Raw genomic sequence first — 13,610 nt, 5'->3', positions numbered from 1 at the left:
TCTGAGCTTCACTCAAAAACTCTGAGATATTATTGCTTCTCAACCTATTAGTCTTCTATTTTATTTGTTTAGTTTCTTGAGGACAAGCAACAGTTTAAGTTTGGTGTTGTGATGAGCGGATATTTTATACGCTTTTTGGAGTTAATTTCATATATTTTTAGTATGTTTTAGTTAGTTTTTAGTTTATTTTCATTATTTTTTAGGAAAAATTCATATTTCTGGACTTTACTATGAGTTGGGTATTTTTCTGTAATTTCAGGTATTTTTCTGGCTGAAATTGAAGGAGCTGAGCAAAAATCTGATTCAGGCTGAAAAAGGACTGCTGATGCTGTTGGATTCTGACCTCCCTGCACTCAAAGTAAATTTTCTGGAGCTACAGAACTCGAAATGGCGTGCTTCCAATTGCGTTGGAGAGTAGACATCCAGGGCTTTCCAGAAATATATAATAGTCCATACTTTGCTCAAGGATAGATGACGTAAACTGGCGTTCAACGCCAGTTCTCTGCCCAATTCTGGCATCCAGCGCCAGAAAAGGATTAAAAGCTGGAGTTCAACGCCAAAAATGGATCCAAACCTGGCGTTGAACGCCCAAAATGGCCTTATGCACGTGAATTACTTAAATCTCAGCCCCAGTACACACCAAGTGGGCCCCAGAAGTGGATCTCTATACCATCTGCTATAGTTTACTCATTTGCTGTAAACCTAGGCTACTAGTTTAGTATTTAAACAACTTTTAGAGACTAATTTTGTATCTCATGACATTTTTTAGATATGAACTTTGTACTCTTTGACAACATGAGTCTCTAAACTCCATTGTTGGGGGTGAGGAGCTCTGCTGTGTCTCGATGAAATAATGCAAGTATTTCTGTTTTCCATTCAAACATGCGTGTTCCTATCTAAGATATCCATTCGCGCCTAACTATGGAGAAGGTTATGATCAGTGACACTCATCACCTTCCTCAATCCATGAACGTGTGTCTGACAATCACTTCCGTTCTACATCAGATTGAATGAATATCTCTTAGATTCCTTAATCAGAATCTCCGTGGTATAAGCTAGATTGATGGCGGCATTCATGAGAATCCGGAAAGTCTAAACCTTGTCTGTGGTATTCCGAGTAGGATTCAATGATCGAATGGCTGTGACGAGCTTCAAACTCGCGAGTGCTGGGCGTAGTGACAGACTCAAAAGGATAGTAAATCCTATTCCGGTACGACTGAGAACCTGCAGATGATTAGCCGTGCGGTGACAACGCACCTGGACCCTTTTCACTGGAAGGATGGATGGTAGCCATTGACAACGGTGATCCACCTACACACAGCTTGCCATAGGAGGACGTGCATGCGTGAATCAGAAGATAGAGGAAAGCAGAGATTCAGAAGACAAAGCATCTCCAAAACTCCAACATATTCTCCATCACTGCATAACAAGTAACCTTTAATCCATGCTCTCTTGTTTATTCGCAATTCAACTGATCAATATAATTGACTTCCTAACTAAGATTTATAAGATAACCATAGATTGCTTCAAACCAACAATCTCCGTGGGATTCGACCCTTACTCACGTAAGGTATTACTTGGACGACCCAATGCACTTGCTGGTAAGTGGTACTAGTTGTGAAAAGTGTGATTCATAATTAGTGCACCAGTGTCCCCTTAGTTGTTTTATTCTTCCTAGTTATTTTATTTATTGAGTTTAAATTTTCTTTATGTTCTTTCTTCTTTGCCTTCATGTTTACCACATGGTGCGTTTAATTCTTTTTGGTGTTTTGTGCTAAGAAAAATAATGGAGAGAGATCACATGGGTTACTACTCACACCCAATGAGTGATTCATATTATTATGAATGGGAGAACTATCCAAATTTTGGTTGGCAAAGTCAAAACCAAAGAAACTTCAGTACTCAATGTTCCAACTATCAAGAACCACCATCTCCATATTCATACCAAAAACCACCACCTTTCTATCCATATCAAGAACCATCATCTTTCTACCCATATCAAGAGCCACTATCTCCCTATTCATACCAAGAACCATCATCTTTTTACTCTTATCAAGAATCATCATCTCCTTCTTATTCATATCAAGAGCCACCATCTCCTTATTCATCTCAAGTACCATCAGATCTTGAGCTTCTCATGAAAGAATTCATACATGATATAAATACAAGTGTCAAAAATGTAAAGAAATATGTGCAGGTGATTATCAAGTCCCAGGAAGAGGAACAAGCAAATTCCTTCCTAAGAGATATGATGCAAGATCCTATAGAAGAAAGTGAGGAAATCAATCAAAGAAGTTTATACTCCAATGAATTAGAGAACTGTCCATCCTCACACATGGAAGAAGAGGAAGATGCAAAAACAAAAGAGGAAGATGCACAAACAAAGAAGGTTGTAAGGGATGAAAATAATTATGGGAATCTACACTCCAATGAAGTAGAGACTGGCATAGAGAGTGAGTTTATTGAATCATCAATTCAAGAAGTTCTTGATGAAGGGTACACTCTAACCATCACACAACACCCAAATTTTGAAATCAAAGAAGTGAAGGAAACCAAGGAAAGCACTGAAAAGGGGATTGTGACCAAGAAACAGAAGAAAATATCCATGAAAAAGAGAAGGTCAGAAAAAAATAATCCAACCTCTACACCAACAAGCAAGGTGAATCAAGTTAATCACAATAAAAGAAAGCTTGTTCGGAGGAATTTATATCAGGGGGCACTAACTTTTACCTCTCCCCCGTTGGAGACATTTCTTTTAACCAACTGGAAGAAGAGGAAGAAAATTTAACAATCAAGTGTCAAGCTAGTGACATTAAAGAAGCACTTGTTGGGAGGCAACCCGATAATTTCGTATCCTTAAGTTATTTTTCGTAGTAGTAATTTTCTTATTTATTTGATTTTTATTGAGTTTTTACTGTTTTCTTTCGTTTTAAGTATGTTCTGATCATGCAGCTATTTTAGAACAGGAACCGAACACTTCGGGAAAAAAAAGGGGGCACACGACGCGCAAGCGTCGCTGACGCGTACGCGTCAGATGTGTGTGCGTGAAAAATAAAATCGAACAAAGAGTTGAGCAGGAGTGGCGCTAGAACTATGTTTTCCGCACAAACAAGCCCACGCATACGCATACCTCACGCGTGCGCGTCGTTTGCGCTTTTAGCCACCCACGCGTGCGCGTCCCTAATGCGTACGCGTGACGCTGCAAATCGGCGTAAATGGGTGTATGGCCAGAGAGTTGTGATGGTGTGGGGTTGGAGCTGTGCTGGGCACACAAGCTCCATCATGCGTGCGCGTCATTTTCCCATTCTGGCCGCCCACGCGTACGCGTCCCAGACGCGTACGCGTCGCATGCGACGCCCAATTAAACCAAATCAGCGCCTGATTTCAAATCATCCACCCCCCAATACTAATTCTCTCTTGTTCTTTTATCCTTTTATTCTTCTTTCATCATACTATTTGTTTTTGTTTTCAGTTTTTCTTTGCTTGAGGACAAGCAAACCTTTAAGTTTGGTGTTGTCGCTACGCTTATGGCTTTTCTGCTTATTTTAATAGCACCAAAGGGAGATGAATGTTCTTCATGGAGGAATGAGATGGCCACTAGCATAACTGAGGTGGTTGAGTTCCTTTCATTCTATTTCTCTTCCGTTCTTATTTAGTTGTTTTCTGTTTTCTGTTACTTTGATTGCCTGCACGATCTTTAGTACTTTCAGTTCTTAGAATTTGTTTCATTCTGTTATTTGTCTCATGTACCGCTCACTGAACTTGAATCTAAAAAGAAAAAGAAAAATAAGTGATGTATTGCATGAGAAATTGAGTTTATATTGAAGAGTAGTCTTATTCACTTAAATGTGGTGGTATTTTCTGTGACTCTGAATGCATGACATGAACAGTGCATATTTGAATTTGAATCAAAGAATGTTGATGTACAAGGAACAGGAATTTAGAGAACTATTATGAAGTCTCTGCAATAAGTAAAAGTTTAATCCTTGAAGCAAAAGAAACAGCAAAGAAAAAATATAAAAAAAAGGGATATAAAAGCAAGGTCCAAGGCTCTGAGCATCAATGACTAGGGAGGTCAGACATGATTAAAAGCTCAAAGAGTTGTTTCCCTAGTCATATGCTTGTGGTGTTCTTGTGTCAAGTAATCCTTGAGACAAAACATTTAGAGTCGAGATCAATCGCAATTAGCAGAGTATGCCAAAGGCTTTGAGCACCACTATCTGGGAGTAGCTGAAAGAAAAATCAGAACTTCAAAAGAGTTCCCCAGTTAAGTGCTTGTGGTGTTTCTGTGTCAAGTGAAGCTTGAGACAAAACATTTAAAGTCACGGCTAGGCTCAAGGTGTAAAGCACAAAAGAAAAGAGAATCAAAGAAAATTTGCTGTGTTCAAGGATTAAATTGAAGTACAAAAATTAGAGAACTCATAATATGATCCGGATTCTAATTCCGAAAGACACTGACATCCCTCTGATGTGAGATGCCAAAATTATTCAGGATTGCAGTTGGAAACCCCACTATAAGAAGAGACACGAGCTTAATCAAACTCTCACTCTCATGCAAATTCACATTCTAAGCCTATATTAGTTTGGTTGCTTGAGGACAAGCAACAATTCAAGTTTGGTGTTGTGATGCTTTAGCATCTTCCCTATCTTTTCCTAGTGAATTTGCAATTAAATTTTTGAGTTTAATCAAGAATTAATTATCTTTTAGCCACTATAGATGCTACTTTGAGTCTTGTGCAATTCTGTTTATTTTAGGTAGCATTTGGTTGGATTTGATGGAGCTTCCGTAGAAAAAGAGAAGAAGGCTATATAAGTAAGGAATAGCTTAGAGAATGGAGAGGAAGCTTGCACAAATGGAATCAGCACAAGAATTAAAGGAGATGACCAGCGAGAACGACGCGTGCGCATACCTGACGCGTACGTGTAAAAAGCGAAGTTGCTCAGCGACGCGTGCGTATACCTGACGCGTACGCGTGACACGCGAAGAAGACCATCGACGCGTACACGTGACTGACGCGTACGCGTGACAAGCGCGAAGTGCAGAAAACGCTGATTTTAAATTCTGATTTAAACTTTTATTTTAAAATAGGAAAAGATATTATTTTAGTTTTAGAAGATAGATTTTAAATTAATTAGGATTAGATATAAAAGGGAGGGATTCCAATTAGTTAACTATTTATTCCACCTTAACCAAAATACATTTTATCAGAATCCTTATTTTCTCTGAACCATGAGCAACTAAACCTCCACTGTTAAGGTTAGGAGCTCTGTCGATTGTATGGACTGATTCTATTATTTTTCTATTTTAATTCATTTACTGATTTATATTTCAAGAATTATTTTCGTTCTTTATTTTATGAATTTGGGTGGAACGGAAGTATGACCCTCTTTCTAATTGAGTTCTTGTATAACTTGGAAAATCTCTTTACTTGAACAACAGCTTGAAAATAATTTCTCCTAAATTTCTAATTATCTGGACTTAACGGGTTACGTGACATATAATCCTCTTATATTTGGGTAATTAGGATTTCTGTGGCATATAAACTAGAATTGAACTTCACCCTCTAATTGGAATTAAGTGACCAAGGAATTGGTGGTTGATGAAAGTTAGAGTAGACTAAGAAGGTCTAAGGAATTAGGGCTTAGTCATATATAGTTTGCCATGAATTAAATCTTGCATGATTAAAATAGTTAGTAAGAAAAGTCAATCCGAAAAATAGATATCTCTGAAGCCTTAACTGTTTCTCCATATATTATTTTCAACTTATTTACTTGCCTGCCTCCTGAATTTCTGAATTATTGTTTAATGCTTTTGAATACCGAAACACTCTTTTCTGTTTGCCTAACTAAGTAAATCATTTAACCATTGTTGCTTAGTCCATCAATCCTCGTGGGATCGACCCTCACTCACCTGAGGTATTACTTGGTACGACCCGGTGCACTTGCCGGTTAGTTTGTGGTTGTAAATTTCCGCACCACAAAATACACCCAAATCAGACTACCCAAAAAAAATGTAATTTATACCTCTGCTAAAGATTTTAAACGTCATTACTTGAAAGCCACTTGTTGTCCACAAGACCATACTTCAACAGAAAATCATTCCAATTCCTATCAAATGATTCTTTGGTATGAGAGTTTCAAACAACATGGCTCCTTTCTTGTTCGATTTTTATGTGTCCCTTAAAGCCGTTTATTTTGCCTAGAATCTTTTTCATGATGTGCCAGATACACCAACAGTGAATTGTTGTGGGCATACAAGCCTCGATAGCCCTTTGCATCGATGCGCATTGATCGGTGAGAATTCCTTTCGGAGCCTTTCCTCCCATGCAACGAAGCCAACATTGAAATAACCATATGAATGATTGAATATCTTCGTTTTTCATCAAAGCGCATCCAAGAAGTGTTGACTGACCGTGGTGATTCACCCTGACAAAAGAACCACAAACCAGATTATATCTGAAACAGATTACGACAAAATAGAATTAAAATCATTAAATACACCCAAATAATGACTATATACACCCAAAAATATCCAATATACACCTTTGCAGCAGATTCATAAAACAACATTAATTCAGCATCATAAACCAGAACAGCATATTACCTGTTTGTATTATAGGTGGTGTCGAATGAAATAACATCTCCGAAATACTCACAGGCAGCTCTGCTCCTTGCATCCGACCAAAAAGCAAGCTGAATCGACTGATCGTCCTCGAGTTCGAGCTCGAAAAAGAAATTCTGATTCTTCTCTTTCATTCTTAATAAGTATTTCCCAAATTCTTTTGCATCGTCTAGTTCCAAAATATTCCGCACTTCTCTCGTGATGTAATTTCTCACGTCTTTTTCGATAAAATTTAAATCACGGTAACCCCCGGCTGCTGCAACAAATGATTGGTAAGTTTTGCTTGGTCTGATACCGGCTTTCTCGTTATTCTCTATGGTACGACGCACAGACATGCTTAGTTTCCTGTGCTGTTTGAGCATCTCTGCTTGATTTGGACAGCAAGAATGTGAATGATGCAACATGACTTTCGAAATGATCCAAACACCATCGTCCTTCAATATGTGTATATAAATTCTTGCAGGACAATTTAAACCAGCTGAGGGATTTGTCTTCTCGGTGGGAGATATTTTCAACTTCCATTTTCCCTCTCTACTACACGTAATCAATTGATTCTTAATTACGTTTCTCTTCTTATTTGTGCTGCGAACTCTTGTAGAAAAACTTGCAGCCTTCGCATAATTCTTGTAGAATTTTGCAGCATCTTCAAGGGTGTTAAAAGTCATCTCAACCTTGGGAAAAAACTGCTCATCAACAACACTGTGGCTACAAAATACACCCAAAAAATACGCAATATTAAATACAAGCATAAACTATAGAATGCAAATAGAACTATAAAACCATCATAAAAAATAACAACAATCAGATTCATGAATCATTATTAAACAGAAACTAAAATAATTCAACTAAAAGAATAAGACAATTCACCCTCAGTCAGATGAAAAGTTATAAACTGTAAATACACCCAAATTTTCTTAAAATACACCCAAATATTTCTTATTTATACCCAAACGTCTGATATAAAATACAGAAAATTCATCAGAACTAATATGTTAGATTCAATTCAAACAAGAAACAATGAACAACAAATTTAACAGACAAGGTTCACGGATTATTAAGCTACACAATCATAAACTATTAACTAGATTCAAATTCAGATTCAATTATTAACTGGAATTAAACCATACCTCAGGAACTTTATTGGATTCAATTTCAAAATCCACTTCACTCTGGTTCAACTAACAATCTAAAGTTGAATCATCCATTATCTTCAAAATGAATTTAGAGCTTGATTTCAGAAACAATAGAAATGGAGAAAAACGAAGAAAGAGAGCAGAGAGAAACTTACGTAAACGGTGACGGAAAATACAGAGAGAAACACACGAAAGAGATCGAAGAGAAAAGACAAGAAAACGCAGAAGAAGGAAATGAAATCCTTTCGAAGAAGGAAGTAAAATATTCGCGCGTTGATTGATTGAAAAATCTGTTAAGAAAGCGCGTGAAAGATACGTCCCATAAGAAGCGTGTTTTAGGGCTAATAGAATTTCAGAACTTGTAAAATTTGGACAGTTAAAAAGCTTGTATGTAAAAATTAATTGCTTAAATAATTATCCCAAGTGTATGTATAAATTAAGAATATCATTAAAAGAATATTATTAATTAACAACCTATCATACGCATGTCAGGTTTAATCTTATCTCAATAACAAAAAAATAAAAAAGGTTTAATCTTATCAACTTTTTCATATTTTGGCCCTTACTTGCCTCTCCAGCTTTTTATTCTTCACCAGACAACCGTTTCTTTTCACTTTTTGGTGAATAGAAGAAGCGATAATTGCATGAGTGCGTATGGTGGTGTGTGTCATGCATTTGATACTGCCATCTCTGTTCATAAGAAAAAAACAATATAAATGACAAAAAAATTCGCAGTGACAGAAAGATTGTGAAACAATTCCAATTCTAAATCCTCTTCTACAGTCTCACTAATAATCATCCACCACAATAATAATAATAATAATAATAATAATAATAATAATAATAATAATGTATGACACTATTCTGTTTTCAAACAACCATGATTTGATCTCTCTTCCACATTCTTTTTCGTCACCAATTCCACCAATTCATTCATATTACATTAATATTTTCCTTCTTCTTTTTCGGCGCCCGAATCCTCCGAACCGTGAAAGCCTTTGTCCACGTAACAAGTACGAGGTCAGAGTTTTAAGATTTCAAATTCTCTCTGTTTTTTTTTTTTTAATTTTCTATATATTTTGTTTTCAACATTCATATTGAGAACCGAATTCAAGCCAAAATCATAGAAACAGTGTGAATCGAGTGTCGGAGTTTTTTTTTTTTAAATGTATTTGTTTGATTTATTCTGGATTCTCTCACTCCCGACTAGCAATTTTGTCGTTTTATTCTACATTTGTATTTATTTTTTTCATTTATCACTTCGATAAATATAATTAATTTTTGTCGGCATAATAAATAACGCTGATATAAGTTACCAAAAAAAATAACACTGATATATCGACTGAAACCATTTCAGTAGAAGTGAAGCCATGGAATCTAAAGCTGTTCAAAGGTTACAGTTTCCAGCCATGGTGTATTCAGATAAGGGTGGAAGAACAGTACCAAGTGGTTCTCTTAACGTGTCTTGTGGTTTTATGGAACATAAGAAGCTTCGGGTTTTTGTTTCAGTGCCTTCGACGAAGATTCAACAGAGAAAGCTCCCTTTGAAGATTGCATGTTCTTATAACAAAGTTCCAGGTTGCTAAGATAATTAATTAATGACTTTTTTAATATAATTTTTATTGCAATCATACTTTCGTGTTCATTATTTATTTTTTTATTTTTTCAAATTTGTAGCTTCAACATTGAAATCTGAAAGCTTTAAGACTCCTCTCAGTGAAGAGTTGATTCTGAAGGTAAAAAAGTATGACACATTTCATCTTTCTTATGGTGTGGTTATGGATATGCCATTATTATCTTACTTGATTGAATCATTTAAATTTCAGAGTAAATCCAAAGAGGTGGAGCCGTATTTAAGTGGACGCTGTATATATCTTGTTGGTTAGTCTTTTGGTTCAAATACTCGTGCTTATGTTGTATACATTAATTACTATAGATGCCAAGTATAATTGTTAATTACTCTGGTCCTCTTCAATTTCTGGGTTTTGAGATTGCAGGAATGATGGGATCTGGAAAGACAACTGTAGGGAAGATTCTGTCACAAGTGCTTTGTTATTCGTTTTTTGATAGGTTGGTACTGTAATTAAGATCAGAAATTATTTCAAGGGAACAATATATGTATATAGTTCCATCTCAACATTTTCTGTAGCAATCTTTTTTCATGGGACCAGCGATACATTGATTGAGGAGGAGGTTGATGGAACTTCAGTAGCTGATATATTCAAGCACTATGGAGAGACTTTTTTCCGTGATAAAGAGGTCAGTTAAAAAATATCTTCAGTTTATGCGATATAAATCTCCTTACCTTTGTATAATAAGGACTCTTGTTATTGTATCATATCAATGTTTGGGATTCTTTTGCTGTTTTATTATTATCATCACAATATAGCCATTCATTTTCTGTGGTTATTTTCACGGTTGCAGACTGAGGTGTTGCGGAAGTTGTCAATGACGCATAGACATGTTATATCCACGGGCGGAGGTGCTGTTGTGAGGCCTATTAATTGGTATACCAATTTAATCTTCATGTTAACGATGAACTCTTATGGAGATTATTGAGTCTTCACTCATACTTAATTGTATGTGGAATTGCTAGGAAATATATGCACAAAGGGGTTAGCATATGGTTGGATGTACCTGTAGAAGCATTGGCTCAGAGAATAACAGCTGTAGGAACTAATTCTCGCCCACTTCTACATTCTGAAGTAGGAGATGCATACACTAAGGTAGTAATCAATATGAATTTGATCACAAAGTGGAGCAATTGGGATCAATATTGACTTACACTTTGGATTTAATTTGCAGACTTTCATGCGTTTGTCTTCTCTTTTTGAAGAACGAAGCCAAGCATATGCAAATGCCAATGCCAAGGTCTCCTTGGAAAGTATGGTTCTCAATAATATTATTTCTTCTTCTCTAGTACCTTACTTAAATATGTGGGAATATAGCACTAGAGTAACATAACTATCTCATGGTATGCTTCCTAGAAAATCTGTATATGATTATTGTGTTATTTTGCAGATATAGCAGCAAAACTGGGCCAAAAAGATGTATCAGATTTGACTCCAACTGCTATTGCAATTGAGGTCATGTCACTTTCTGCCTTATTACCTTCTGATTCCTAAACTTAATTGTTTGCTCTTGATTACATACAATTGAAAACATTAGTAGAATTACCATTGGAACGCTTTCACTTATCTGACTTGAGGCTGTGTATTTCTCAGGCTCTGGAACAAATCCTAGGCTTTCTAAAGAGTGAAGATGGATATTGCTAGCTCAAGCTGGTTATAATTTCTCTTCAAACCTCATTTAGTGCAGGAGAATATGCTTTTCCTTTGTGTTTGGAAAGAATTGATGTAGTGCGGCACCAACATGGCACATATTTAATGTTCATGCACGATTAGTGTTACATAATTTGAGAGGAACTGCAAGCAGCAAGTATTCAGTATATACAGTTTTGATTTTTTCGTTCCATTATAAACACTCGTAGAGCATGTGCATAAACACTCGTAGAGCATGTGCATTGTAATATGATATGGTTATATCAGTTTTGTGTACGCTTTCTTCAGATACGTCTGCTCTTGTTGTAAAGTGACCCTAATTTCATTCTCTTCTACATGGCATACACTGGTGTTCAATTAACATTATATATACTTAACTCATTATCCATACTAGCCATACCAAAACTCTTTTTAAAACTTTTTAGGTAATGTTAATATATAATTCCTATTGTTTGAGAATTTGGATTAGCAGTTACTTTCTAAGAAATGTTTGGAACTTTGGATTACTGTCTAACAGTAAAGGGAACAAAATAGAATGGAGAAAAGTACCATATATAGTGGAATACACTATGGATTTATCACAAACACAACCTTCAATCTACAAGTTACTCATCCGCATCCATAACGCAAACAAAGGGAATGTTGAACTATTAAAGTGCTAAAATACACAAGACAATATACAGTTGTAAAATGCACATTACTATTTTGAGCAAACCCCATTTATTCATACAACAATGGAGCTGTAAATGCCACCTGATCAAACTGGAAAAGAACTTGTTGGATCAAGTGTCACAAAGCAACTGAAGAACAGTGCACAATAGAAGAGCCTTTTGGAACAGAAAGAACCTTCTGGAACCAATCAACCTCACCCCACAGTTCTACATTCTTCTTGCTAACTTGAATCTCAGCACACCAAATGTCCATGTCTTTCCCATTCCCACCACCACACTCCCACACCACAACCAACTTCCCACCCAAATCAGCCATGGTAGCACCACACAGAAACCGAGGCAACCCCTTATGCAACCCCTTCAGCTCTTTCCATACCCCACTCTTCACATCGAACCCTTTAATCTTCCCCAAGTAATCGTAGCAATAAAGAATATCATCCACCACGCACGCCCTCCCTCGCCACCCGAGGTCCAGCTCCGTTCCCACGCTCTCCCAAGCGCCGCATCTGGGATCTAACGCGATGCCGCCGCGATCCGCCATGGCGTACACCTTGCCGTCCACCACGGCGCTTGCGTGCATCCACTTCTCCCGAACCTCCGCGGGGCTCGCCACGCGCTCCCATTTCTCGGAGGCGGGGTCAAGAACCTCCGCCCAGTTGGCCGACCTGGCCCAATTGTCAGCGACGCAGCCTCCAATGACGTAAATCTTTCCGTCGACGACTCCCGCAGCGGCGAACTCGCGGCCGACGCGCATAGAGGGTCCACGTCGCCATCGGTGGAAGCGGCAGTCGAGGAGCCAGATGTGAGAGGAGGGAACGTCGTTAATGGAGCCGCCGATGACGTAGATGGTGGAACCGAGAACGGCGTAGGCAGAGCCGATGGCGGGGGAGGGTTGAGAGGGGAGCGGGACGAGGAGGATGCGGGACGGGGTTCGATGGAGGGTGAACCAGAGGAGGGTAGAGGCGCGTGAGCGGAGCGTGAGGTAGAGGTGGTGTTGGGTGGAGTTAAGAAGAAAGCGGGCGTGGTAAAAGTGAGGGGAGGAGAAAAGGGAGTGGATGGGCTTCGAGACAAGGGAGAGGACGGGGTGGTAGGGCCTAGGGATGCGTGCTAGGCAGTTCAGTGCCACGTCATCAGGTAGGGAGGGGATCAGGCATATGCCCGTCGGAGGTTCTGATTCCGATTCGGAAGAGGAGGAGGAGGAGGACGACGACGACATCGTTGCGAGGGGGACTGGGGAGAGGGCCTAGACGGAGTTGGGGCTGAATTTTCTCGTTTTGGTGGGTGTCAGTCACTGTCTCTGTTTTGACTTTTGAGAAAGGCTAATTTTTTGGATATTATAAAGGGAGGAGTGTAATACATGAATATTACACTAATTTGGTATAATACACTAATACATAAGTTGTTAATGTCATAAAAAATAGTGACCAACAATTTTAGAAAGATACAAAAAAATAAATTAAAGGACAAAAATTTTTTAGAGAAATATGTCATATCAAAAAGTTTCTACCTCCTCGTCCAATTAAACACAAGGAGACAAAAAGTTAGATAGAATATTGCGAACATCACAAATTTTATGGACATTCTATTAACGACGGCTACGATTTAAAGAATATCATAGAAAAGTTAGTTAGGGAAGGTCGACTAAATAGATACTTTGCTGATAGGTCAGCTGACTCAAGAAAAAGAAAAAGAGAAGAAGAAAGGGGACGACAAGAACATCCACCTCAAACTCCTGAAAAGCACATACATATGATTAATGGAGAATTTGCGAGAGGAGGAAGATCAAAATCATTACAAAAAGGCATCTGAAAAAAGTTTACCAAGTTAGGGAAGACAGCACTCTCCGACTTGCCCATCATCTCATTTACTAAAGAGGACGCTCAAGGGATAAACACTTGGACAT

General features: G+C 37.9%; 2 protein-coding genes across 3 annotated transcripts; one reads left to right on the top strand and one right to left on the bottom strand.

The window, feature by feature from the left end:
- The first annotated feature begins 8,367 nt into the window (after positions 1 to 8,367).
- Positions 8,368 to 11,397, top strand: LOC112782990 (shikimate kinase 1, chloroplastic). 2 transcript variants are annotated; one of them, XM_025825699.3, is made up of 11 exons: positions 8,368 to 8,775; positions 9,116 to 9,333; positions 9,433 to 9,491; positions 9,582 to 9,636; positions 9,753 to 9,825; positions 9,927 to 10,014; positions 10,180 to 10,262; positions 10,352 to 10,481; positions 10,561 to 10,639; positions 10,777 to 10,841; positions 10,980 to 11,397. In XM_025825699.3, exons 2-11 carry the CDS (start codon positions 9,126 to 9,128, stop codon positions 11,028 to 11,030), a joined length of 891 nt encoding a protein of 296 aa, XP_025681484.1. In that variant the 5' UTR covers positions 8,368 to 8,775; positions 9,116 to 9,125; the 3' UTR covers positions 11,031 to 11,397. The 2 variants fall into 2 exon arrangements, with proteins under 2 accessions (XP_025681484.1, XP_025681483.1); XM_025825698.3 differs by having other exon boundaries at positions 9,113 to 9,333.
- A 172-nt stretch (positions 11,398 to 11,569) lies between these two features.
- LOC112782988 (F-box/kelch-repeat protein SKIP6) lies at positions 11,570 to 13,164 on the bottom strand. Its single transcript, XM_025825696.3, has one exon. It carries the CDS (start codon positions 12,921 to 12,923, stop codon positions 11,826 to 11,828), a length of 1,098 nt encoding a protein of 365 aa, XP_025681481.1. The 5' UTR covers positions 12,924 to 13,164; the 3' UTR covers positions 11,570 to 11,825.
- Positions 13,165 to 13,610: the final 446 nt, after the last annotated feature.

This window comes from Arachis hypogaea, chromosome 20 (genome assembly GCF_003086295.3).
Source record: "Arachis hypogaea cultivar Tifrunner chromosome 20, arahy.Tifrunner.gnm2.J5K5, whole genome shotgun sequence".
NCBI classification, from domain to species: Eukaryota; Viridiplantae; Streptophyta; class Magnoliopsida; order Fabales; family Fabaceae; genus Arachis; species Arachis hypogaea.
The sequence above is the reverse complement of the archived record's forward strand: the minus strand, read 5'-3'. Positions and strand labels throughout refer to the sequence as shown.

Bases quoted from the DNA above. Each gene is read 5' to 3' on its own strand.
- LOC112782990 (XM_025825699.3), top strand. From the start codon at position 9,126: ATGGAATCTAAAGCTGTTCAAAGGTTACAGTTTCCAGCCATGGTGTAT. The intron at 9,826-9,926 runs GTTGGTACTGTA...TCATGGGACCAG, and splicing joins TGTTATTCGTTTTTTGATAG to CGATACATTGATTGAGGAGG. The intron at 10,263-10,351 runs GTATACCAATTT...TGGAATTGCTAG, and splicing joins GTTGTGAGGCCTATTAATTG to GAAATATATGCACAAAGGGG.
- LOC112782988 (XM_025825696.3), bottom strand. From the start codon at position 12,923: ATGTCGTCGTCGTCCTCCTCCTCCTCCTCTTCCGAATCGGAATCAGAA.